The following is a 26,246-nucleotide window of genomic DNA, read 5'->3' as shown; positions in this document are numbered from 1 at the left end:
AAAAACAAAATAGAATTACTAACCATTCTGTGTAAAGGAGAATCATTTTATTCAAGGAGTGCCAAATAAAATGAACCTATTTAAGTATTAAGTTAGAGGCAGTGTGGTTTTTTTTCCTTAAACAAAAAAAGAAATGAAAATCTAATTGAGCCTGAAAAATAAGTGTCCAAGCTTCTATTGTCTACCAGGATGAGCTCTGAGAAAAAACATAACCTCAGAGGCTGTGCAGTCATCAGTGTCCTCCAGAGAAACAGAACCAACAGGAAGTGCATATATATATAGAAAGAGTGATTGTACAATAATTGTGAAGAATTGCATCACGTGATTATGGAGGCTGACCAGTCCTGAGAGCTGCAGTTGGCCAGCTGGACCCAAGAGAACAGATGGTGTGGTTCCAGTCTGAGTCTGAAGCCTGACAGTCTGGAGACCCAGAAAGAGCTGATGTTTCAGTTCAAGTCCAAAGGCAGGAAAAGGCTGATGTCCCAGTTGGAAGGCCATCTGGCAAGAGGAATTCCCTCTTACTCGGGGAAGGGTCAGACTTTTGTTCTGTTCAGGCCTTCAACTGCTCAGATCAGGCCCACCTACATGGGGGAGGGCAATCTGCTTTACTCAGTCCACTGATTTAAATGTGAATCTCATCCAGAAACAACCTCATAGAAACACCCAGAATAATGTTTGACCAAGTATCTGGGCACCCCATGGTCCAGTCAAGCTGGACCTAAAAAGACATAAAATTAACCATCACATCTGTCCAATCTGTCTGTGAAGAACCAGAGCCTATGAAGTCCTGCCAGCCATCCCTTCCGTGCCCCCCTCCTGCTGCAGCATCGTGCAAGGTGCACAAGCACGTGTACAAAGTCTGCAGACACACAGAGTATGTTCCATTGCTTTGTGAAGGCTCAGAAAGCACACACCGGGTTTCTGTCTTGAAGAGCTGAACCAGCTTTCCAGGGACCCACGTGGTTTGACCCTCACAGAGGAGGGGCTGACATCCTACCTCCCCGGGGCCACGTGGCCACTGTCGGACCCCGAGGGTGCTTAAGTATTTTGCATCTGATCCCTGAGCGAAACCGAGATCTCTACAGAGAAGAAAGCTTTCCAATCCCCAGGAATGACCCATTTTCAAGTAATTTTCACTGCACTGGAATTCTGGGTTATCAGAATGACGTTGGCTGCGGCACAGAGAGAGGGACATGCTCTCGGAGCTGGCCCCGACTTTGCACCATCAGTGTTTTAGCTGCAGAGGATTTGGCCCACCAGCGTTTTCTGGGAGAAGATGAAAAATTTCGTTCAGCAACTGTCAGAGTGTCTTCCACAGCTTCTTATCCAAACTGGCTCTGGTTGTGGATGAGCTCAGCACATTGAGGTGAGCAGGCTGGAAAGTGATATTTGGGTTAAAATGTGAGATTGCCCCCATTCCTCCAGAGAGGTGGGTCTGGAGAAGGTCGTGAATCCTGCCTTAGAAACAACCAAGGAGAGAGAACTTCTGTTCTGAGGTGCAGACTTGGCAATGGATTGGTGTTTGTTCTAAAACCCCACTTATAAAGGCACCTGGAGACTGGATCAAACTAAACCATCTTATTTGTAATTGCCAGCTGTGTACTCTTCTCAGGACAGACAAAACCCTTCTCCCCTCGTTCCCTGATGTCATCAATATGACTGTAAAATAGAGGACTGGGGGATTGGCATCAGAGAATGAGGCCTTTCATCCAACACTGAGACCCCAGACGAGGAAGCTGAGGCACAGAGAGGTCCTAAGACTCGCGCGTCATCAAGTAACTCAGTGGCCAAGCAGGAAGCAAATAGCTCTGATTTCCAGCCTCTCCTATTTCTACGGCTTCATTCTGCAGCTCCCTATCAACAAGTGGAGGTTTCAGAGTCGTTACTTCTGGTTTTTTTCCTGCTTGACTCTAGTATTAGTTTGCTCGGGCTGCCATAACAATGTACCACTGATGGGGTGGCTTAAACCGCAGAAATGTATTGTCTCCCAGCCTGCAGTCTGGAAGTCCAAGATCAAGGGCAGCGTTGGTTCCTCCTGAGGCCTCTCTCCTTGGCGTGCAGACAGCCGTCTTCTCCCTGTGTCCTCACAAGGTGTTTCCTCCGTGTGTGTCCAAATCTCTTCTTAGAGGACAGCAGTCAGAATGGATTAGGGCCCACCCTAATGGCCTCATTTTTAACTTACTCATCCTTTTAAGAGCCCATCTTCGGATATAGCCACATTCTGAGCTCCTGAGTGGTAGGGCTTCAACATGTGAATTTCAAGGGGACAGCATTCTGCCCAGAACGCCTCGCCAACATTTTTAGAGTATTTTGTGATTTGTGAATTGTTTCCATGCGCACAATGCCATTGAACCCTCACCACAGTGCTTGAGAGGGAGGTGTCACCTCCACTCAGAGACGTTAAGTGACTTTCTCGTTGTCACACCATCACGTGGCCTGTGGTGGACCCAATACCCTGGCAGGCCTTCTAATCCAGAGGCCAGGGTCTTCTCACTAAATGTTCTAAAATCATGACCACCGCTCGTTGCCCATCAGGATGTATAGATGTAATCAAGTTACACAGCACTGCTGTCCCCAGGTAAGACGAGATATTACAAGTCCTTTTCGTGACCTTCTGTAGGTTAATGAGATGCTTGACTTTGACCTTCCCCTGGTCCACCTCTGAACCTTATAACTCCTGTAAGTACAGCAGTTTCCAAATCCTGAAAGTGTAATGATTTAATATTTTGACCACACAAAAATGTCCCCAATCTAACTGACAGCATCCAAAACAGCTGAGTCAGTGCATTGGGTCCCCGGCAGAGAGCTGAGCTCCTGTCCTCTGGAGATCTGCTGTCCAACAGTGTAAATATGCTTAACACTACGGAGATGTACACTTAAAAACGGTTAAGATGGCAAATTCAATGTTATGGTTTTTCTAACCACAATAAAAAAAATAATACCTTAGAATGTAAATCTACAGCTACATCATGAAGAAAATAAGAGAACCCACAGAATAGGAGAAATTTGTTGTAATATATATCTGATAAGGGACTTGTATCTAGAATATAAAAAGATCTATTGGAGGGAGGGATAAATTGGAAGATTGGGCTTAACACATACACACTACTATATTTAAAATAGATAACCAACAGGGACCTACTGTATAGCACAAGGAACTCTGCTCAGTATTCTGTAATAACCTAAATGGGAAAGGAGTTTGAAAAAGAATGGATACTTGTATATGTATAACTGAATCACTTTGCTGTACACCTGAAACTAACACAATATTGTTATCAACTATACTCCATATAAAATAAAAAATTTAAAAATAAATAAATAAAAAGATCTATTACAGCTCAATAATAGAAAGACAAATAACCCAGTAAAAATGGGCAAAGGCTCTGAATAGACAGTTTTCCAAAGAAGAAAATGGGCCTTCGGTCAAGACTGGTGCTCAACCAAAGGAACCGGTAGTCTTCCCTCAGTAGAAAAATATCCTCAACTAGTTCCGTTGATTTATTGCTAGATGATGTATTAGCTTCCAACCTGCCAGAGCTGACCAACAGACATGAAATACAGGGTACATATATGTAGTTTAAAATTTTCCACTAGCCACACTAAAATAAACAGGTGAAACCAGCTTGAATAATCTATTTTATTTAACCTGATGTATCCAAAATAGTATAACTTTAATATGTACCCAATATTAAAAGTTATTAGTGAGATATTTTATATTCTTTTACTAAGTTTTTACAGTTCAGGGTGCACTTTGCATTTGCAGCACATCTCAGTTGTAGAATTCGATTTTCACTGGGAATATCTGATCTGCATTTAGATTTCAGGATAGTTGTAGTCAAAAGAGAAGCTACCCGTAACCAAGTTGTTTTCAGGTTGTTTAAAAATACTCAGCGTTGGGCCTCCCTGGTGGCGCAGTGGTTGAGAGTCCGCCTGCCGATGCAGGGGATACGGGTTCGTGCCCCGGTCTGGGAGGATCCCATATGCCGCGGAGCGGCTGGGCCCGTGAGCCATGGCCGCTGGGCCTGCGCATCCGGAGCCTGTGCTCCGCAACAGGAGAGGCCACGACAGTGAGAGGCCCGCATACCGCAAAAAGAAAAAAAAAAAAAAAAATACTCAGCGTTTTCCCAATAACTGAATCAAGTTTAAGATTTCAAATTTAAATAAATTAAATACAATTTAACATTCCAAGTCTGTGCCATTTGGATTTTAAATTCAAGGAAAAGGTATTGGCCGGTTTTAAGGAAGTGCTGTTGTTAGATTTACATCTTGAAAAGATCCTCTGGCTGCTGGGCAGGAAAAGCGGAGAGGCTGTCACGCTGATTTAAGTGAGAGAGTGTGGCTTGGGTGGTAGGAGGGGAAAAGGAAGGAAGGGGGTGCCCTGGAGGCAGGGCCACCAGGACCCGTGTGGGGGCATGTGTGGGAGTGGAGAGTGTTGACCCGGGTGCTGGCCGTGAGCCGCTGCAGAGAACCCAGTGGGCGTGAGCGGGGGTAGCAGGTCTGGGGCGACCCGAGCATCACATCTGGGGCATCCGTGGAGACGCCTAGCAGAGATCCAAATGCAGATGGGAACAGAATTTATAAGACAGGGCTGAGGGAGAGGTCAGGGCTGAAGATGTGAACTTAGGGATCATCAGCACATAAACAGTATAGGAAGGCATAGGACGGGACGACATTGCCTAGGAAGGAAGTATGGAGAGGAACAAAAGGTCTAGGACCCAGGCCTGGGGTTGTTGAATATCTGGAGGTGGAACAGAAGATCTGGAGGGTCACGGAAGCCCGGAGCTCAGGGTGATTGGAAAAGGCGCTGAGGGCCAACCTGCTGAGTGCCCAAGTAGGCAAGATTAGGATGGAGGATTGACGACAGGCTTGGCCAACAGGAAGGTGTGTGCTGAGCTTGACCAGGGCTATTCCAGGGGGTCCTGGGGGCTGACACCCAGCTGGAAGGGGCTGAGGAGGGGACGTGAAGCAATAACTATGCAAATGCTTTGAAGTTAGGTTACGAAAGGAAACAGAGGGACGAGCAGTGGCTGAAAAGGTACGCGTGGGAAAGAGAGCTGTTGTCCCAAGGCAGAGCATCACGCTAGCGTTCCTGAGCCAGCTCACCTGTTGACGGTCTGATCCATGCAGCAGCACAGGAGAAACCCCTGATCACTTGCTTATTGGACATGTACACCTCCTTTCAGTGAACTGCCTTTTCACGCCCTTTGCCTGCTTTCCTTTGTTGTTCACCTTTTCTTGTTTATTTGTAGACTGTTTATGCTGAATTCGAATGCTTTATTTGTTGAAAGACTTGCAAACTATTTCCTTCCGTCTGCCACTTATCTTTCACTTTGTTTCTGGTGCCTTTTGTCAAAATGAAGTGAGCAATTATATTATAGTCAGAGCTGTCCTTTTCTTTTTATGGGTTGCTTCATGAGTCTTGTTAAGAAATCCTTCACTACTCTAACGCCATAAAGAGGGTCTGCTGTTTCCTTCTGAGCCATTTTCGCTTTTGCTTTCGCATTTCTGTCTAATCCACAGGAACTAGATTTTTGAGCGTGGTATGAGCTCTTTGATTCCCCTCTCTTCTCGCCCCTCATCCACTGAGGCAGGCAGGCAGTGGAGCGGGGCCAGTCACATGAACAACAGCGACAACAGTCCTTGGTCTCCAGCTGTTCTCAGGAGGGCAGCAAGCACTTGCTGGTGTCCCCAAACCTTCGGCAAGTGCTGCTCACAGCGACAGCCTGCTCTCTGCTGTGCTTTGGGGATCTGAGAGCAAGGGTCCACCCTACATTTGGGATGAAGGGGCCAGGGAAGGGCAGTGTCCCTCAACCACAGGTCAGTTTGCTCTCACACCAGCAGCCCTAGGACAGCAGTGCCCGGGAGCCAGGCAAGCTCCGAGGGGACACTCAGGGCAGCTGGCGCACGTTCTGAGTGGCTCCAGTTTCTGGCAACAAGACCCCTGGGGGCCTGGACACTGTAATTTAGTCTTCAAGAGAAACAAAACATCTAGCAGTAGGTAATACCTCATACCAGGAAGACTTGGTAACTGAAATGTTTATAAATTGCTGGCAGTGGGGAAAATAATAAAGGTACTTTGGAGAAGAGTTAGTAACCTAGATCTTCTCAATCTGAAAACACTTTCACATCCACAACCTCCACTGATCCCGACAAAGACCCTTTTGCCATGCTAGGGTAACGTTTATCTTCTTTAATGAATGAGGAGATTAAGCCAACAGGCTGAGAAATGCTCCCCCAGCAAGGAGACCCGTTAATATACTTTCTTCACACATCCTTGCCCACAGACACAGAGAAAGGGCGCAGGGCTGGAGTACCAGCCACAGTGCCCTGGGCCACCGCTGCTTGGGCCTCCCTCCCCCTCCACCCAATGCTCCCAGGAATGGGGTGCAGGGCTCCAGGCAAGCAGGATGAAAGAGGCACCCACGTGTTGGTCTTGCAGGTAGAGACCACCTTGGGACCAAGTGACCAGAGCTTTTTGCTCCCACCTGGCCTCCTGGGCAGAGTACTTGTAATTTGACAACCTAACTCCTGTTGTTTCCTCAGGGGACTAGGATTATACTCTCCTCGGTAACAGGGATTCCTGTCTGGCTACATGCTCTTGTTTCTGGAACATTCTTAAAGAATAAATTCAACAGTGGGAGTGTCAGGGTGGGTGAGGAAGACGTGACAAACACTCATCACACCAGGTGCCTGGGTCTGGTCCAGCGAGCAGCTGTCAGCAGCTTCCGCCCGAAGACTGTGGTTCTGCCTGGGAGGCCGGCCTCAGGGTGGCCACGCAGGGACTTCCCAACCTGCTCCACGGAGGGGCCACCAACCCCGCCCACGGGGACAGCCAGGCACGTTCTATACTAGCCATGACTCGCTGGGGCTTTTCTCTCCAGTGAAAACACTGGGAAATTAAGGAATCAGCTAAAACATTTTAACAGACTGTGTGGTTGCCAAGTTAAAGGTCAAGGGGTCAGGAGGCACGTGCGGTCATCCTCAGTGGCCAGCGGGACCCTGCTCAGGAGCAGCCCAACCCGGCTGCCCCCGTCTCTGGGCGCCGGCCGGCCAGCCCGCTGTTTCCTTTCCCTTCTGCAAACCTTCACCCTCCGTCCCCACGGTTCTGCTTTCAGTCTGCTTCTGAAGGGAGCGCAGACCTTCTGTTTCTATTTCATTTTAAGAACGTTTGTGCTAATCACTTTTCTAACAAGATATAAGTAAGACAGGACAAGCAGTAAGATTCCAGAACCTTAAAGTTGGTTATAGCTGAGATCCCTGGTCCAGGGCGTGTCTCTCTTTCTGAAAAGCATTGGCCAACGGATCTGAGTCTAGCCTGCATTTCACACCATCACTCAGCAAATTTGTACTGAGGGTTTAACGGGGCCCCCTGTCCACAGCGTGAGGACAAGAGAAGGCAACTGTGAACCAGGAGGACAGGCCTCCCCAGAACCCACAGAGCTGGCCCCCTGATCACCGACCTCCAGAGCTGTGAGAAACACATTTCTGTTGTTTGAGCCATCCGGTCTGCAGTACTTTTGATGGTAGCCCGAGTGGACCCAGACCCTTACGTCCAATTTTAAGCAGATTTGCCTTCTTCACAGATGGATCCGGCAGCGTGGTGGGAGATGGAGGGGCGGGGAGAAGGCGCAGCAGAGAGAACAGAGCAGTTGGGCTCTGGTCCCGCTGTTAGGCCAGGCTGAGGGCACCATCAGCGTGGACCCTCCGCCCCGCCCCAGCGAGCTGCACTCCCACCCCCTGGCTCTCCCTCTGCACCCAGCCCCTCCCTCACCCAGCACAGCACAGCCCTCACCGGCTGGCACTTTCCGGAATTACGGAAGCTCCAGGGGTGGCGGACGGCGCGGGCCTGCCTCGCTCTCCATTCTCTTCTCCCGTGACACACTGCTCACCGTGACCAGTCCTAGGGTGACGACAGCGCTCAGAAGAGTCCCACCGCCATCTACCAAGTGTGCGGACCCCTCTGTGCATGTCTCACAGGAGCCTCCTTCCACTGAGGGCTGCCCATGTGAGCAATTCCTCACCACACAATCCTCTTTTGGAAAATACAATGCCAATCTTTTTTTTTTTTTTTTGCGGTACGCGGGCCTCTCACTGTTGTGGCCTCTCCCTCTCCCGTTGCGGAGCACAGGCTCCAGACGCGCAGGCTCAGTGGCCGTGGCTCACGGGCCCAGCCGCTCCGTGGCATGTGGGATCCTCCCGGACCGGGGCACGAACCCGCATCCCCTGCATCAGCAGGGGGACTCTCAACCACTGCGCCACCAGGGAAGTCCCACAATGCCAATCATAAAGGCAGGCTTGATTTAGGTTTTGTTTCTAATACATATATTGAGTTTTGAATCTTTCTCTTTTCCATCATGTATTTGAATCATATCTTCAAATACCCAAGTTTGCTTATGTTAAAGAAAAAAAATTATTTCAAGCTGTTAAAGAAGACCTTATTCAAAGACACTTGTTAAAGCATGGAAAGGCAGACTTGATCCAAGAGGGGGCCTTCATATGGGTGTAGGGACCCCTGCAATGGGACGGGTGAGACCTTGTTTTTTTCTTGCAGTCGAGGAAAGAGCTCAGACTGAACTCTGAATGCCACATGGGCAAGCGGGAACTCAGAGCCAAGGAGCAGGGTGGGTGTCAGTGGATGGAGAGTTCCTAAGAGGAGCCATCAGGGTCAACTAAACATCCGGGGTTCTGGCTAAACCGACCTAAGAGGACTCTTGCTGAAGGCAAGCCAGGGTGAGCGGTCATCGGTGGGTGGTGGGAGGGCGAAGAACCCAATTAGATTTGGAGGGTTAGCAGAGATGGGGGCCAGGGGATTCTAGCCAAACCAACTTGGCAGGATTCTTGCTAGAATTGGACAATGCTGAGATGGACACACAAGTCCCAAAGTTGAGGCTTCATTGAAACTCAGGGGATCCTGAGTAGAGTTCGGTCAAGGAGAGAATCTTTGTCATTTATTTGTGGTTGCTTTATCAAATAAAAAACAAAGGATGTGAGTCATGAAGGCACTCCTTTTCCCTAGAGCTCTTTCAAAACAACAGTCCTAAAGAAAATCTGTAATTAGTAATCATTATAAGAGTTGGACAAAACCTGGGACCAAGCAATTGGACTGTTGACTTTAGCAGTACTCCCTAGACTGTCCTTTATCATTCTCATACCCACAATTACCATGCAGCATATTTTAGGGGTCCATCATCATATTCATCTATTTCTAGACAGCTACTTCAATATGTATATGGTCCGAGTAGCCCCGAGAAACTGGAAAGTCATCTTGGCTGAGGAAGGACGAACTCCAAGCACCCTATCACTGTAACCTGCTTTGTTTTCCGAGGCCTTAGGACTCTTTATGCAAAATAAATCTCAAGGTTAAAAAAAGTCTAACTGTGGGTTGGAAACTGGTCTGGATATTATTCTAAGCTCTGCCACAGGCAGGCAGCTTGTCCCTGAGCAAGTTCCTCGGCCTATCTCTGCCTCGGATTCATCATTCGCAGAAGGTAGGGTAAGGAATATTATCCCCTCTCATTATTATGGATGACAAGGTGTGCTTATGTCCTTCTGCAAAATGGGCTGCCTCTTTCCTAGGAAGGGTGGAAGTCATCGCCCAGGTATATATCTTTTTTTTTTTAATTTTAATTTTTTAAATTTTATTTATTTATTTTTTAATTATTTGAAAGAAATTTTTTTTGGCTGCTTTGGGTCTTCGTTGCTGTGCACGGGCTTTCTCTATAGTTTTGGCGAGCAGGGGCTACTCTTCGTTGCAGTGTGCGGGCTTCTTATTGCGGTGCCTTCTCCTTGCCAAGCATGGGCTCTAGGTGCGCGGGCTTCAGTAGTTGCAGTACGCGGGCTCAGTAGTTGCGGCGCACGGGCTCTAGGGTGTGCAGGCATCAGTAATTGTGGTGCACGGGCTTAGCTGCTCTGCGGCATGTGGGATCTTCCCCGACCAGGGCTCGGGCCCGTGTCCCCCGCATTGGCAGGCAGATTCTTTTTTTTTTTTTTTTTTTAAACATTTTTTAATATTTTTAAATTTTATTTATTTACTTTTCGCTGGGTCAGGTCTTAGTTGCAACATGCCGGATCTTCATTGTGGGTTCTTTTGTTGTAGCACACAAGCATAGTTGCCCCGCAGCATGTGGGATCTTAGTTCCCCAACCAGGGATCGAACCCATGTCCCCTCATTGGAAGGCAGATTCTTTACCACTGGACCACCAGGGAAGTCCCTGGCAGGCGGATTCTTAACCACTGTGCCAACAGGGACGTCCCAGGTATACCTCTTAAAGAGATAATTAGATTAAAAGCATCATGGTTTTTACAAAGAAAAATAATTGAATTCTGGAGTGGACCAAGCTCGAAATGGATTTATAGCATACTTCTACCTTTTTGGTCCAAACAAAAAAGTATTGCTCGAATTACTGAAATTTCCTTTCTTGCCTCATCTAACTGATGGGAGACAGATTCTGTCTCCTTCACACTTCCCATCCATGAGTACTTGCTCACTAAGGTGAGATACCCCCTACGTTTTCTCCTTTGCTGTGTCTGAAGCATTTCCCAGTGTTTCATCCACTATTGTATTCAACCCACGTTTGTTGTGTGATAAGTAGATGACCGTGTTGCATATTTATACCATAAATTAACAATTTCCCTTTGCTAGGCGTTAGGTTTCTAATTTCTTGTTTTATTAACTAATGCTGCAATGTGCTACCGTACTTATCAATATCTTCCCAGACATCTGGTTACCTACTTAAAGCTGAATTACAGTGATTTCGAATTTTGCAGAAGAAAAAAGGAAAGCAATATACACAAGGAAAACGAATATATACAAGTGAAACAGACCATAAGGTTACAAAAGTACTGTAAGGAAATAGCCATAAACGTTAATAGTGATTATCCCTTGACAGTGAAACTATTGATGATTTTGACGTATTACTCATAATCAGAAAAGAATATCTTAAAAAAATCTGTGATCCTCGATCATTGAAAGAGAATTTAGTATTTCCTTGCATGCTGTCATGTTTCTCAGTGTTTTTGCCATGGGTTCTCGAAAACGTGCAGCGCACCTCGCCAGACAAGCAGGACAGAAAGCGCGGGAACTGCCCTCAGGTCCCCGCAGACGCCCCGCCTGATTAATTGAGCGAATTAGAGCTGCGCCGCCAAAACCTCAGAGGGCCGGGCCCAAACCCCAAACCTGCGCCTCCCGGAGCTTTTTATCAAAAGGGGGTCGGGACACTGTTGGGCCTGGGGTCTGGACAGGAGGCGCGGCGCAGAGCCCACGCCGCCTGCAGGGCACCGGGAGCGGCCTGGCACAGTGCCCTGCCCTACACCCCGCCCTGCCCCGCCCCCTGCTCCTGGCCCGGCCCCCCCTCCCCTCCCCGCCGCTCCAGGAGTAGGCCCCGCCCCACGGCCCACGGCCTCCGCCCCCGACGGCCCAGGCCCCGCCTCTCGGCCCGGCGTCTCCCGGCGCCAGCTCCAGTCCTGGCGCCGCAGGCCCCGCCCCGCCCCGCCCCTATGCGCGCTCAGCTCGGCAGCCGGCGGGACGCGGCCGTGGTGCTGCCCTCGCTCCTTTGTGCTCGGACGGCGGCGGCGGCCTCTCGGGTCCTGACTGGCGCGTCTTCTCTGCTCGCCAGCCCGCGCTCTCCGGTGACGGACCATGTCGGCGGCGGGAGCGGGCGCGGGCGTGGAGGCGGGCTTCTCCAGCGAGGAGCTGCTGTCGCTCCGTTTCCCGCTGCACCGCGCCTGCCGCGACGGGGACCTGGCCGCGCTCTGCTCGCTGCTGCAGCACACGCCGCGTGCCCACCTGGCCGCCGAGGACTCCTTCTACGGCTGGACGCCCGTGCACTGGGCCGCGCACTTCGGCAAGGTGGGCGCGGGCGCTTTAAGGCGCCATCTTCCGCGGTTTTGCCCTGGGGTGTCGGAGAAGGCGGGGGCCGAGGCGTGGGGGGCGCGGGGCGTGTTGGGAACGCGGGGCGCCAGCTGGGTCGGCCGCCAAGGCGCCCCGAGGGGCCGGGGCGCATGTGCGGCGGCGCGGACCGTCCGGGCCCCGAGGGGCGCGCGGGGAGTGCCGGGAGCGCGGGCGGAAGCGGGCCCTGCGGCGGCGGCGGCGGCGGCGGCACCCGGAGGGGCCCGGGGCGCATGTGCGGCGGCGCAAGCTTCGAACGCGGGTGGCTTCCCGGAGGCGCCGCCCGGGCGGGTGAGGGCTCCTCGCCGCCGGCGGTGCTGAGGGCCGGGCCTCCCGCGGCGGCCGGCTCGGGTCGAAGTGCGGAGACGCGGTCCGCGGGGCGGCGCGCGAGAGTCCGGAGCCTCTGAGGGAAACGTCTTTGCGGAAGGCCGCGGGGCCTCCTGACGCTCCTCCGACGGGGACGCCCGGGCGGGAGGCCGCCGCGGCCCGAAGGTCGCGTTAGAGGGTTTCCGTGGTCAGCCCGTCGGCGCCCCCCGACGGCTGGGCCGGGGGAAGGTGACGCTCGGACCGAGCTGCTGGGGGCTTCCGTGTGGAATGTCGTCCGTGCGCCGGGGACTCGGCTCGCCCGGGTTAGGCGAACCTGTGCTGTTGGACGTGTCACGAGATTGGAAGGGCAGCGAGCTGCTCTGATTGCTGACGAGCTGCGGCAGCGCTTTCCTCATCCGTGCGGTGAAGGGGGTTATTCGCTGGGAGAGGTGGCCGCAGGGGGGGGGGTGCACGTGCTGTTGTCCAGAGTGGCTTTCGTGACGAAGACGTGGAGACCCTCGTTCGGGGCCTTCTGACGGCGTTTCCGCCCTGACAGGGTGGGGTTGGGTTGAAGTCAGGAACCGCTTTTGCGGAGACCCAGGCAGGATGATGGTGAAACGTGTTCCCGTCTTGGGGTGAGATGGTTGTGTTGTGGTTAGTTACCTTTTCGCACCTGACGCGGCCGCTTCGCTTTGCTCGAGGTGCTGCGTTCACAGTACAGGGAGAACTTCGGGGACGCGGGGGCCGAGCGCGCTCGCAAAGGGAAGCCAGGTTTACGTTGGCGAAGGGAGTGAGAGGGAGTCGGGACGGCAGGGGTGAGAGGCCGGCCGCCTGCGCCCTCGGGTGCCCGGCGCCGAGAGCGAGCGCCCTCGGGGAAGCAGCGTCGACGCCCACAACGGAAGGCGCCCCCCTTGCCGCCCTTCGCCCTCTGCCCTTGAACGCAGGCTTCCAGGCTGAGGGGCGGTCTCCCCGCCGAGGGCGCCGCTGCACTCTTAGAGCAAAGCTGTAGGTAGCGCGCAAAGCGTTGCTTCCCAGCTCCGCTTGTGCCCTCGTGGCTGGGGGAGGAGGCGCCGCTTTCCGGGAGTCCGACCCTCCCAGCCCTGGTTGAGGAGGACGCCCGGCAGGACCACCCGGTGCGCCGGCCTCGTGACGGGTGGCTCCCTAGACCGTCTCCAGGCCGAGGCTGCTTCGGGCACCTCTGGGCAGTCACAGCAGCGCAGAGCGCTTAGAGCGCTCCATGTCACGCCTGTGTGCTTTACGGCACGAACGCACGGGGTCTCTGCTTCCGTGGAACGCGAGCCGCAGGTGAACCCCGGGGACCGGAAGCTGCAGCCAGAGGCATTGACTTCGGGGTGTTCCGTCGTCTGTAGTCGCAGTGAGCGCAGAGTCTGGGATGCCGAAGGGGCCGCAGGAAGTATCGTCCCGTCGGTGCGAAAAGGCTGTTGGGCCGCACTCCTGCCCGGAGGCTGCCGGTCCTGTGCCCCTGCCCCCTGCCCCCAGCTTCCCTCCGTTTGCGGGCCTGGACGCGGTCGCTGTGCGCAGCGTGTGCGGAGCCAGCCGAGCGAGCGTCCCGCGCGCCGGGAACCCCTCCCAGCCCTCAGGCCGCGTTCCTAGACACGTGCCAGCGCGGCGCGAGGGTCCTAACCTCCTTAGGAGGCTTGTTCGCTCCCAGAGGACTGACGTTGTTCAGGAGCTCTGAGGACGCCTTGCCTTTGCGAGCTGTCGCATCGAACGGTATCTGTACAGAATTGCAAACCGGGTTTTCCACACCCAACCCGCGGGTAACGGGTTTTAAGCCCAGGGAGCTCTCCGCTGATGCGAAGACGACCCGCTTCTGGCGTGCCAGGCGATTTTCCTCCTTGCTTCATTTCTGCTGGGCTTGAGCCCTGCTCATCGTATCACGAGTCCTGGCCGTCATTTTTCGCTCAGTACACGGATGAAGGCGATAGATAAAAATAGGCCGAAGGGGTACCTCTTTATCAGCCATTACCCTCCGATTCAGAGTCCTGGAGGACAGGTCACGCTTTAAAACTCAGTGTGCCGCCAACTGTGAGCGTTCGTCTCACGAGCACGTTGATGGCAGCGGTCTGGCCTTTACAGGGAAAGGTTTAAGTGGCTGGAAGAGGGTGAGAGACGTGGGCTGAGACCCGAGTGTAGCTGTCCTGCGCTCGAGGTCTGTTCTCAGGAGGAGAGTTGCTGGCAGTGAGAGCTTGTTCGCTCGCTGCGCGGTGCTTCGGGAGGGAGACGAGACCCGAGCACACGCTGGGCCCCGAGCACACGCTGGGCGGAGCGGTGTAAACCCCTGAGGACAGCAGGCCTGCTCCCGCCGTGCCTGGCACACGGGAGGCACTTGCTGAATACGTGTTGAGTGCGCTGGTTCTTCTTCCAGAAGCTAGTATGGTACCGACGCCGGGCTGCACACTCTTGTCCTGGCTCCTGTGCCTTCGTGGTTTAGTCACCTGCTAGGGCGGAGCTCAGCTGTGCTCCAGGCCTTTTTGTCTTTGGTGGGGCAGGGGAGGGGTTCTGTGCAGACAGTGTGAAAAGACGAAGCGCTGCCCTCTCACTTGCTCCACACATCTTCTCCCCAAGGAGCTCATCTGGAGCTGGGCCTCAATCGAGTGTTCAGCCAGTGCGGCCAGTGCAGGCTGCAGAAAGTCGTCTTTGACCGTGAGGGGTTTACCGACCCATCACTTTAACATCTTTCTTCTTTAGAATAGCGCCTGCAGGCGGCAAAGCTTAACTCTGACAAAAGTCTGTGAAGATGCAATCTAGTCTTTTCTGACTTTGGCTTTTTTAAACACTGAGGTATAGTTGATTTACAATATTCTATTGATTTGGGCTTTTTCAGTTGTAGGAAAAACAAAATATTGGAACTTGTATAGTGTCAGTTGTTTCGACTTTCTCTTCCTGTGTCCACCTTTCTTTTACAAGGACGAGGGAAAATGCTCTTTTAAATAAGCCTTTTAAATTTTGTATGATACTGGGAAGGAATGACTTAACTCTGTTTTCTTAAACAGAAGAAAAAGTTTAACAAACGATGCCACTCGTCCCCATTACAGAACGTAGATCATCTGTGTAACGTTCGACAGTGTACTGACGTTCATGCCTGTTTCCTCCCCCTCCTGCTGCCCTCCAAGTTGGAGTGCTTAGTACAGCTGGTGGGAGCCGGAGCCACGCTGGATGTCTCCACCTCCCGTTACGCACAGACCCCAGCCCACATCGCCGCTTTTGGGGGACATCCTCAGTGCCTCGTCTGGTTGATCCAAGCAGGAGCCAGCATTAACAAACCGGTAAGGCAGTGCCCGTGATGGACGGGGCTGGTTTTTGTTTTCTTCTTCCAGTTCTAATTACATGGTGTTGAGTTTTAAATCGAGGCGTTAATTAGAGTTTGATATCTTTACCTGTGGGCCAACTGGAACTTATGTTTATGAAGTTCTTGGTGGGCAATCGGCCTGTCACATAGCAATGCCTTGTGTTCAGAGTGCTTTCGCCTGTTACGTGACTTACTGTGCCCCACAGTGAGTTGCCCAAGGTCACAGCTGGCGATTGAAGGAGCCTGGCCTCGAGCCTCGGTTTCCTGGCCCCTCTGCTCACAGCTGCCTTAGCTCCGTTTCCACAGATAATTGTGAGAACACATGTGTTCCAGCAAGAGAATGGCAGTTAAGTCGTCTGCAGTCATCTGTGTGGTTCAGGTAGCATCAGCAGGTTGACCAGCACGAGTTGTCGCTTCAGGTACGGGTTGGGGATGATGACCAGACGCAGAGAAGTAGCCAGGTGTCCTGTAGGAAGTGACTCCTGGACACCAAATTGAGGAAAGGTGTTTTAGCGGTGGTTGAAAACCAGGGTCAGTGAGAAGGGGGAGGGGGTGAGGGATAAGGGGGCAGTTTGTTCTCTTTAAGAGACTGGGTGGGAAGGGCGCATGAGGAGAACCCTGGATTTTAGGCCTGTTTCTTTTTTTTTTTTTTTTTTTTTTTTTGCTGTACGTGGGCGGGCCTCTCTCTGTCGTGGCCTCTCTCGTTGCGGAGCACAGGCTCCGGACGCGCAGGCTCAGCGGCCATGGCTCACGGGCCCAGCCGCTCCGCGGCATGTGGGATCTTCCCGGACCGGGGCACGAACCCGCGTCCCCTGCATCGGCAGGCGGACTCTCAACCACTGCGCCACCAGGGAAGCCCTAGGCCTGTTTCTGTTACTAAGCTGCCAGCTGGATGTGGGACGGCTCTTTGGGTCCCTCCACTCTTCCTTCTTTCACGCGTGCTCGTCTACTGCTTTGTTGCTTTGGTCCGTGAATTCAGGAGTTACAAGTGGGCGACTCTGTACCATTGTGGTGCTAGGCGTCGCCTGTCCCCACTAGTCTCCTTCCTGCTCGGGGATTCTCCCCCCCGCCCCCCCTTTTCTCCTGGTAGAAGGGGCACGCCTGCTTCCTCATCTGTCTGGCCTTGGACAAGTGGTTTGCTGGTTGTAACTCAGTCTCCCTGTCAGTAAAATACAGATAGCCCATGAGTAGCAGTAATTAATATTTAGTATTCATGTGGAGTTTTAAGTATAAATTTTCTATATGATGATTTTCATTAAATTGTTACATAACATTTAGATCTAAAGAAATTGTCTAACGCTGCTTTTCAAATCTTTTTAAACCCAGAAGCCCCCTTTTCATGTAATGATTTCTAGCTAGAGCTCAGTATTTCCCACAGGTGAAAGGTTTCAGACTCCTCCTTCCCCAGCTGCTCTCGACAGCACCACGTGGAAATCCCTCCTCAACCCTGCTCCCAGGGCAAGAGTCCCCAGATCCCACTCTCCTTACAGCTCTCCTCTTGTGTTTAAACAGCCCACCAGGCTCAGCATCCCCACGTCCTCTCATGTACGAGGGTATCGCTTGGGTTTCTTAAGTGTCTTGGCACCGCTCCCGGAAGGGCCTTGGTTGGCTGTGGTCTCAAGTGCGGAGCTTCGGCCCGTCCGAATCTCGGCTGTCGGTTTGGACTGCTGCGACAGGCACCCAGTGACCCTGAGGCCCCAGTAGGCTTTCTGTTGGCTCATCTCAGGGTAGACAGTTTTTCTCATTTCCCACATAAACTTATGCAGCTAGATGCAGGTTTTTCTTATTCTTTGCGTGCCTATAATTTTTTGAACCTTAGCGTACCTTTTCCTCCTTTTGGCATGTTAGTTTCTTACCATTCTAAGTTCCTTTTCCTCAAGTTTAATAGAGACTTTCACTGCCATATCTAAGGTTGGCATGAGGGGTTACTGAAGCTCAGATGTGCTGTCTGGAGGCTCAGTGTTCTAAGTTTACCCAAAGAGGAAGTGAAGTTAGTTTTTAAGTGGTTTATTTTTGTAAGCCCATAGTGGCTACCCATGGGTGTCACTTTTTGTAAGTCATCTCTTTAATACCCCTTCTAGAATGGTGCTGGCATTTGATATTGCCTTTAGTTTCTTGTAACTAGATTAGAAGTAAGATTTTTTTAATTAAAATTCAAGGTGACTTGTCCGTCTTCAGATTTCTGGCACCTCTCCCACTGTCCTTTATGACTCAAGAGTTTGCCAGCAATAGTTCTAGAATCACATTACAGACTATTTGGTATTTTTGAAAGATGACTGGTCTGAACTTGAGATGTGAGTAACCTTAAAATGGCTCTTGACTCTCATTCTCTTGGTTGCAGTTTTCTTTAAATAGTGTTTATTCTGCCCTTCCCAGCTTAAATAGTCTCCTCGTATAACACAAAACAGGAGCAGGGTAGTTTTGCTTTTTTCTCTGACATCTATTGCTATCCCACCCTGTTCTCGAAATAGTATAGAAAACCTTTTCCTTCTTGTACCAAAGATAGCTTTTAAAATCCTTTTTGGTTTCCTTGAGTTTTTGTGGTGTTTGGCAAAATCTCACCTAAATCTTAGTTCTACTTTCCCTGGCAATGCGTGTACGTAATTTTTATTTGTCCTTATTATGTACCTCCTCTCTCCCTTCCCTCCCCTTTTCAGACAATAGAGTAGGTTTTTCTTTTGTTTTTTAAGTCTGATTTTACTAGCTAGTTCCCCGTATAGCATCATGATTTTGTTTCTTTCTTCAAAATTGGGACTATTCTGTTTGGAACTTTACCTCACTTTTGAGCTTATACATAACTTTTCCCTCCAGTAAGCGGTTGAGTCTTTCATACTATATTTTTCTGTGAAATGCTCTACCACTGCTGCTTTCTAGTTTAGTCCTCACCTCAGTTTCCCCCCCGTGAGTTAATATTTCCAAGTGCCATGCACTGTGCACCATTGCCCCACTCCTGCTTTATGTCTTTATCCCTTAATTATGTGTAGTTTTCTACTGCCAAGTTCATATTCAGTGACGATGGGATGTGAGTGATTCAGGAACTGTTGCTGCTTAGTCAGTTGGCATTTCTGAGGCAGAAAGTCCTAAATCAGTTTTTCTAATGGAAACGACTTCCTTCTCTTAATCGCTGTATCTTTCTTTACCTTTTTTTTTTTTACCTGAGAGCCTGTGAATGAAATGGTGTTTCACAAATTTTTTTGGTCCATCCATACAGTGTAAAGTAATTCTTTTTTTTTTTTTTTTTTTTTCTGATTCCTGTATGAGTCTTCAGAGTCATTTCCCCAAGTCTGCTCATTTCCTATGCTTCCTTCAACATTGTTTCCTGAAGGGTCAGTCAGGTTCTAATGCATCCTTTCTAAAAGTCCTTGAACAAAGTCCCCCGTCACAGACAGCCTGAGTTGTATACAGAGCCGCCTGTGTTTGACCCTATGTTCTCCCTTCCCATTTTTTTCTTGACCCTCTAACCTTAGCTGTCTTGTCTAAAGTATAGTCCTAATTCAGGCTCGAGATAAAATAGACCAGGGGAGGCACTGGTGTGTCTCGACTCAGGCTCTCCTGTGGGTGGACTAGACCAGACGTTAGCTCTTAGGCCTTGATTACTATTTTTTGGTCTGAGGATAATAATTTTGGGTGTTACATGCATCTGTGCTGTGATCCATCATAAAAATTATTTCAAAATTGCCACCTAGAGTGTACGTGCTGTCATGGTTGGAGAGGCCCCATGATATTTTTGTTCTTGACCTAAGAATTCAGGGGAACGTGCTCCTTCCTTGGTCTGCTTTTATTTTCTCTTCACGTCTACACTTCTTTGTGTTCTGCTTCCGATTCGACTCACCTTATTCTATTTCAGAGGAATGAGACGGTACGTGGCCTTTGTTAATTACTTTAGAATGTGGAAGTCTTGTATGGATCTGAATGCTTTCCTTCTTGTTGTTTCAGGACTGTGAGGGCGAGACTCCTATTCACAAGGCGGCTCGCTCTGGGAGCCTGGACTGCATTAATGCCCTGGTGGCTAACGGGGCTCATGCCGAGTAAGCATCTTCATTTATTCTTGCCAACCAAAGATGTGGTCAAGGGTGTCGTGTTTAGAGACAGGATTTTAGAGCAAGCAAAAGTTCTGAGCTTTGTTTTCAAGAGTTTTGCTTTTTAGATCAGTTGGCGTTAGTGAGCAAGTTGTTGTGTGAGTTGAGTTGACCACTAGCAGAAGGGGCTGAATCCCAGCAGCCTCAGCGTTCTTGCCGTGAGAGAGAGAGCACATTAGGGTGGAAGGAACAGTTAACTCATTAAATTTGGAGCCTGGCATTGTTGACTGTACCATTGACTAGTTGTGTCCCTGTGGGCAAGTCTACAAACTTTGCCAAGTTTTAATTTCAGAATGAGTGCCTCGAATTGGGTTAGAATATCTTTTCAGGCCTCTCTGGCTCAAAAAAATTCTTGCCGACAGTTAGCTTTTCTTAATTTTGCTAAAAAGATGGTTTCCTCATCTTTTAGCAGATATGAGAACATCTTATGTTTTAAAACCTATTATGATTCTTTAATGATTTTATAATTCCCTGTAAAATGGAACTGTACACATTAAAGACTTAAAAACTCACTCTGAGTTTTTGATACTGATGGCATTATTTTAGAATATCCTTGTTTTAGCCCAGTTTACATCAACTGGCTTATTTCTAGCTTGAGAGAACAGCATTAACATTTAAGTGTATTAATTTTAAAATGTGATCTTGTATGCAAATCATTAGCTAGCCATGGCATTATACATTTATTTCAGTATTTAATTCATTTGTATTAACTTTTTCTTAAAGATTCATTGTAAAAATTTTTCTTCTGCAGTTCACAGCATTAACAAAATGGATGCGGTTTTCACCCTTAAATATTGAGTGTAAGCTACAGAGCTGTAATAACTAAAATAACTATGATAATATCAGCTTTTTTGTTTTACCTTGAGTGTCTTGAATATTTCATAAAAATTAATTACAAACCACTTTATTCTCATTGGAAATGTGAAAATTTAGACTTTGGGAGAAATAAAACCCAGAAAACTGACTTAGTTTAACCCTTTGGTTTCCACTTCATTGTTTTGACTCTGTATTATAATAAATATTGAAAACAGATCCTGGACAGCAGAACCATATAGGTTAATGAAAGGCCTGTCTGACACCAAGGGCTATCATTAGGCTCTTAGTATCTTAGCTTCTGTTTCATTAAGTATTATTATTAAGATTAGACATTCATTTGGGCTTGGATTATTTACTGTGTAGCCATTTAGTGTTACAAATATGACCTGTGTTAACTGTTACATCGCAGGGAACCTTGTGACTTCATATGTAGTTATAATTTAAGGTAATGTAAAAACAATTGATAATATGAATATATATTACACAGTTTAGAAAACATCAAGATGATTCTCATTGCATTGCTTTAAAGCAAAGTTGTAGATGCAGTTTTCTTAGCTGTTTTTTAGATTTAAAACTTAAATCTTTAATTTTAATAACAGAAGCTTTGATTATAAAATACAGAGTCGTAAAATAATTGATTAAATTCCTTAATTGTCATTTATTGAAATAATGAATAATTAGAAGTTGATCTTTTCAGTGACTTTATTTTTCTAAACAGTACTCTAATTGGTCCTGAGCATTTTATTACTAAGATGTTAGTTTTATTCATTTTAATGGATAGCTTAATCCTTTGAACCAATAAATATCTTTCTTGCACTATGTCCTTTTTTTAATAGGTGTCTTTTTAAAATGAGATCATTTTATTTACAATTCTGTCCTTGTTACAGGACCCTCGAGTGTCTCTTTCCCACCAAGTGTGACTGAGCATGGCCTCGAGTGCCAGTTTGTTTTTCCTTCTCAGTATAAGAGCCACTCCCTCAAGACCCTGCATATGGTGATTTCCCTTGACTGAACTTTCAGATATTTTTTAGAAGAAATATTTAGCCTGAGCCACCTAGCCAAAAGCAATTTTTAAAATTATATGTCTTTGGCCTGGAGATAGAGCACAAGTAATCATTATCTATTGCTATTGTATATGTGGTTATTTAGTTTTAACATCTAGATAAAATGTCAGTTTCGCCAGTAAGCTAAATTGTACGTTGCTTTTTAATATCTATTCTGCACATTTTTATAGTTTAACACTTGTAGTCTACCGACAAATAATAGTTTGATTCCCCCAAATTATGGTACTTAGATCTCTCTTATTTGTTTCCTGTTATGTTGCTCATATGGTAAAGTGTAGTCCTAGCAAATAAAATGCCTTTTTCTTTTAAGGTCATCAAGGGGCACAGAATTAATTTACTTACTTGAAGTTAACTTATTTTGTTTCCAGTTCAAAGTGAGCCAGATTATTAATTTTAATATTACATGCTATAGTGTTCAGGAGTTGGTGGAAATTTTTCCTTTTTCCGTGACCAGATTAAAAGCTGTCTTGTATCAGTATTTTCTGACACTTGGTGGTAATTAATAATTTTGTTGTTAATTCCTACTTTGCTTTTTATATATTTGCTACGTAAAGTGGCCAACATCTGAAGTTGCTGCTTTTTTTGGTCATGGGGTAGATAATGGTGAGGGCAAGTGTACCAGGCATCTGTGGCTAGAATCGTTTGTTACATAACCTACTTGTCAATGTAGGCTGCATCCGTAAGATAACGCATGTCAGCTGCTGTGCATCGTAGCACATTTTCTAGCACCACACGTGAGTATGTTGATGGAGTTCCTTTTTCTTCTCTTATTTCACATCTTGAGTTTTGGTGCCAAGTTTTCTTTTTCATGTGAGGTTTTGTTTCTCCTTATATGATTGTCATTGTTACTTGCCACTGTTTACATCTAAAAATAAAAACACGCAGGATTAAGTGTAAGTTCTGTGACCAGACTAAATGTTTGTATACTTTAAAGGATCTAAACCTCTACAGATGCTTCTCACTCTCATTTTTTCTCAAGTAGGGAGTTCTCATGAAGTAAGTTAAACTGTCATCATCCTTAACTTTGCTTATATGGCAGTTCAGTTCTTCATTGCAGCCAGGATTTGAATGCTACTTGCTACACACAAAGGGTGTTTGATTGGAAGAAGGACATATAGTAACACGGAAAAGTTGTTGCCTTATTTTTCTTTTGGATGATCAAATAAGTAACAATATAAAACTAAGTTTTAATGTGATTTCAGAGAAGGACTCTTGAAAATTTGCTGTCTGCTGATAATTAAGACCACCTTTTTTGTGACCAATGAAGAGAAGCAAGAGAGCCTATTTGTGTTCCCACAGGCCAGCTGGGCACTGTTCTGTTCAGGTGACCTGGGGGCTCTAGTCATGCCAGTGGAAGATGAATGTAACCTGCGCGGTGATTCAATCAAACATTTCCTCCCTGACTCCAAAAGATTGGCATCCATCCTGAATGTTTATGTGTTGCATTTACTTTTACAAAAGAAAAATTTATATATATATATAAATAAATTTTTTTAAAAAGACCTTTTACGAACAACTTTTGTAAAGTACACATTTCTAGCCTTGGATTATCTTTCCTTTTAGTATTTTGGCACTGACTGATTTTGGTTATTTTTGTCTTTATTTTCTTGAGAGATGTAGTGGAGAATGTTTCCATATCAACCAGATATAAAAGTAGATTTTTTTTTTGATGGCTCAGAGTAGAAATAAAGGGATTTAGTGGGATTTAGAGATTCAGAATTGCTTGCATCTAAGGCCAATTTGCTAGTCCATTTTAATACCACATTATACCAGATGCCAGTGTTTAATTATGTTGTGGCAAAGTCCCATAGGAGAGCATTTCTGTAGAAGCCATTGATTCTGTGGTAACCAGATCTTCCAATGGGTTACATATATTTTAACTTAATTATTTTCATCCCAAGAGGAACTTAACTATGATCATCAGATAGCTGGAGAAGCGTCTATAACCTTATATAAGCAAGTTCAGTGATTCACTCTGAAAAAGTCTTTCTTGCCTAATTTAGAAAATAGACACAGTTGGCTTTAGTAACAGAAGTCTTAAAATGTGATCATAATAGACTTTTTTGAATGTTGCAGAAAAAAGTATTTTGCTGAACTTTTAAAAATTCTTAATTGAAATGGAATTGGTTTAGTTTGGTCCATGTTTATGACCCACCTTTATTTGCTTACCCGTAGAGCTCTGTCTAGAAGCAAAATTTTCATTAGGGCAAATCGTGTGATGAGCATATTTAATATTAGTGTCGGAAGTTGTTTTGCAGCTTTTGCCCTTGGCAGACTTCATTAGACATTTATTCGTGTTTGAAGTTTGTGGTTTCTTTTCATTTGTTCACCTATTTGCCCTTCAGAATAATAGTCCAACCATGAAATTTATTAGCAGTGTAACTCTGAATTAGTGGTTTCTGATCTTGGATCGTGTGCATTCCAGTCCTGACCTAGTGTTCCCTCCCTGACCTACTTGTCACTACACAGTCTTGTCTGATCTTGCAATTTCCTGGCTCTTTTTTCCTTTTATTAAACTGTTGCAGGCAAGGTGGAGGAATTAACTTCCTGAGATAGCTGATGAAGTTCTGCCTGCTGGGAAGGAGCAGAGAGATGGCAGGCTGACAGTATTCTAGAGTTGTTGACAAATTCAGTTTAGAATTTTGATTGTTTTTCATAACAGCTTGAATAATATATAGGTTTTAATATTTGTTTAAGCACTGCTTTTATATAGTGCTTTCAAGTAAAACCAATGATTTCCAAATTCAGATGTCTTTTCCTTTGCTAAATTATAGTGGGAGCAGGTTAAATATTTCATCAGACTCTTTGAATGATGCTGTTATATTTTAATGTATGCAAACATAGCTGGAGTTCAGTTGCAACATAAAACTATTCTCAGTAATGTTGAACTTGAATTGAAAACTTGGCACCAAATTTATTCAAGTAGAAACTTTAAAAAATCGTTTCTTCCTATTGTTACCTGAAGAATATATTTAAGAAAGTCTTCATAATTACGTATTTAAGAGTTTGGATACCAAAGGGTTAAAGATACACGTTTTCCTTTTACTGAAGAAATTTTAGATGTTTGTAATGTTTTGTCTGTACAAATGGACATTTAGTAATGTTTTTTTATCTTTTTTTTTTTAATGATTCCATGTATTTGCTTATTTCCATCTAGGAATAGTTACTAATGTATTTGAGATACAGCATACCAAATTTTAAAGTAACCAGAATCGTGAGTTAATGGTTTTTAGTCCATACTGTTAAACTTTTGTTGAAATAACTGACATAATTAAATTGGCTTCATGCTAAAAATTACTGGAAGTAATTGAAAAGGCAGTGTTTTAGAGCAATAGCTCTCGGTCAAGGTGGTCACATGACAATGGCTTACGCTCAGTAAATGTGCTTCTGCACCTCATGTATGTATATGTATTTTTAATCAAAATGTTGCCTGCAAATATGTGATCCCTTATTATTTAAGTTTCCTGTTTTATGAACCATTGCCCGTTTTAAATCACACAGAAGATTCTGAATCTGTAAAAACTACACATGTCAATGTTTTACAGCTACGTAATTCGAATTGACTTGATTTTTTCAAGTAATCCTAGAAAGGGGGAGCATTCCATATAGAAACTGCTGAAACTGCCACAGGTGCTTCTCCGAAAACCTTACAGTTGTGGCATTGAATGTTCAGTATGGCTTCCTTTCTCCACTCGAGGCATACTGTTGAGGTATTTGTTGCGGTGATTGGTTTTAATGCTAATCTAGGAGTTCAGATATAGATTCTTTAGATTTGCATGCTTTGCTTACCCTAATTTATGATATCTACCTATTTACGTGTAAACTAACAATAGTTAAGTTGAGATCAGAATTTTAACAGAAATATTATTTATATAAAAATTATCTTTTGGTGGTTATCTTTTATTGTCACATGGCATTAACAAAACAGAAAACATCCTGAAGGTGATGTGACAACTCAGATTCTGAAAAGTATATTTCAGATACTTCCTGATCCGTGGTTTTGCAAATTAAAAAAAAAAAGAAAAGCTTACGAGAATGGCTTCTCATATCCTGATGTTGTGACACTATAAGTGGAAAATAGATGGGGGATTAGCTGGCAGCAGAGTGGAGTTTTGTTTTAAAGTTCTTTGGGGAGACAGTCTTAGGTATAATAAGTCTTAACATTCTATTCAGAATTTTATTACAGAAAATATAGTATATGAGCCTTTATGTTTTAACTTTAGTAAAGTTTTTAAAAAGTTTATTTTGCCAGTTATTCAGCAGAATGAATAATTCACAGTAAATATTAATCTATGTCTTCCCATGTTTTCATATTGCAATTTTGAAAGAACACTAGGAACTCCTGGGAGAAAATGGGTAGCCTGCCCAAAGTGACTTTTCATAGTCTCGGGGAAGGTTGTCATAGCTTCCGTGACAAACTGTAGCAAGTTGATTTTTACTAGTCTAAGAACCTGATCGTGTCAACTTTTAAAGAAAGTCAGCTTTAAAACTTCAACAGACTAGACCCAATTTGGACATCCAGTTGACTGGTGTCTGATTTTTTAAAATCTCTGCCCATTTTCAAAGATTTTTCAAACGGATACCAGAGGGGACCAGAAAGGTGAACTGGAGCTTTTAGCTCACAGCACGTCCCCCATGGGGCTTTCTGCTGTGCGAAATAGACAGGTACATTTTAGATCAGGCGTCATCTGCCCAAGTGCAGTAAACCAAAGGCAGGAAATTCATGTGTGTGTTTTTTAAAGATTTAGTCTAAAAATATTGTGTACACTTTCATTAGTACC

At 46.6% G+C, this 26,246-nt stretch overlaps 1 protein-coding gene across 2 annotated transcripts in view; it reads left to right on the top strand.

Moving 5' to 3' along the window:
* The first annotated feature begins 11,460 nt into the window (after nucleotides 1–11,460).
* Nucleotides 11,461–26,246, top strand: part of ANKRD10 (ankyrin repeat domain 10) — a 33,736-nt gene continuing 18,950 nt past the window's right edge. The window contains exons 1-3 of one of the 2 annotated variants that reach the window (XM_082602325.1): nucleotides 11,461–11,848; nucleotides 15,331–15,483; nucleotides 19,443–19,534. In XM_082602325.1, coding sequence (XP_082458451.1) covers nucleotides 11,639–11,848; nucleotides 15,331–15,483; nucleotides 19,443–19,534 — 455 coding nt within the window. In that variant the 5' untranslated portion in view covers nucleotides 11,461–11,638. The remainder of the gene's footprint in view (nucleotides 11,849–15,330; nucleotides 15,484–19,442; nucleotides 19,535–26,246) is intronic. The other variant, XM_082602324.1, reaches the window with a different exon arrangement.

The sequence above is a fragment of the Mesoplodon mirus genome, assembly GCF_964341445.2.
Source record: "Mesoplodon mirus genome assembly, chromosome: 17".
Taxonomy (NCBI): domain Eukaryota; kingdom Metazoa; phylum Chordata; class Mammalia; order Artiodactyla; family Ziphiidae; genus Mesoplodon; species Mesoplodon mirus.
The sequence above is the reverse complement of the archived record's forward strand: the minus strand, read 5'-3'. Positions and strand labels throughout refer to the sequence as shown.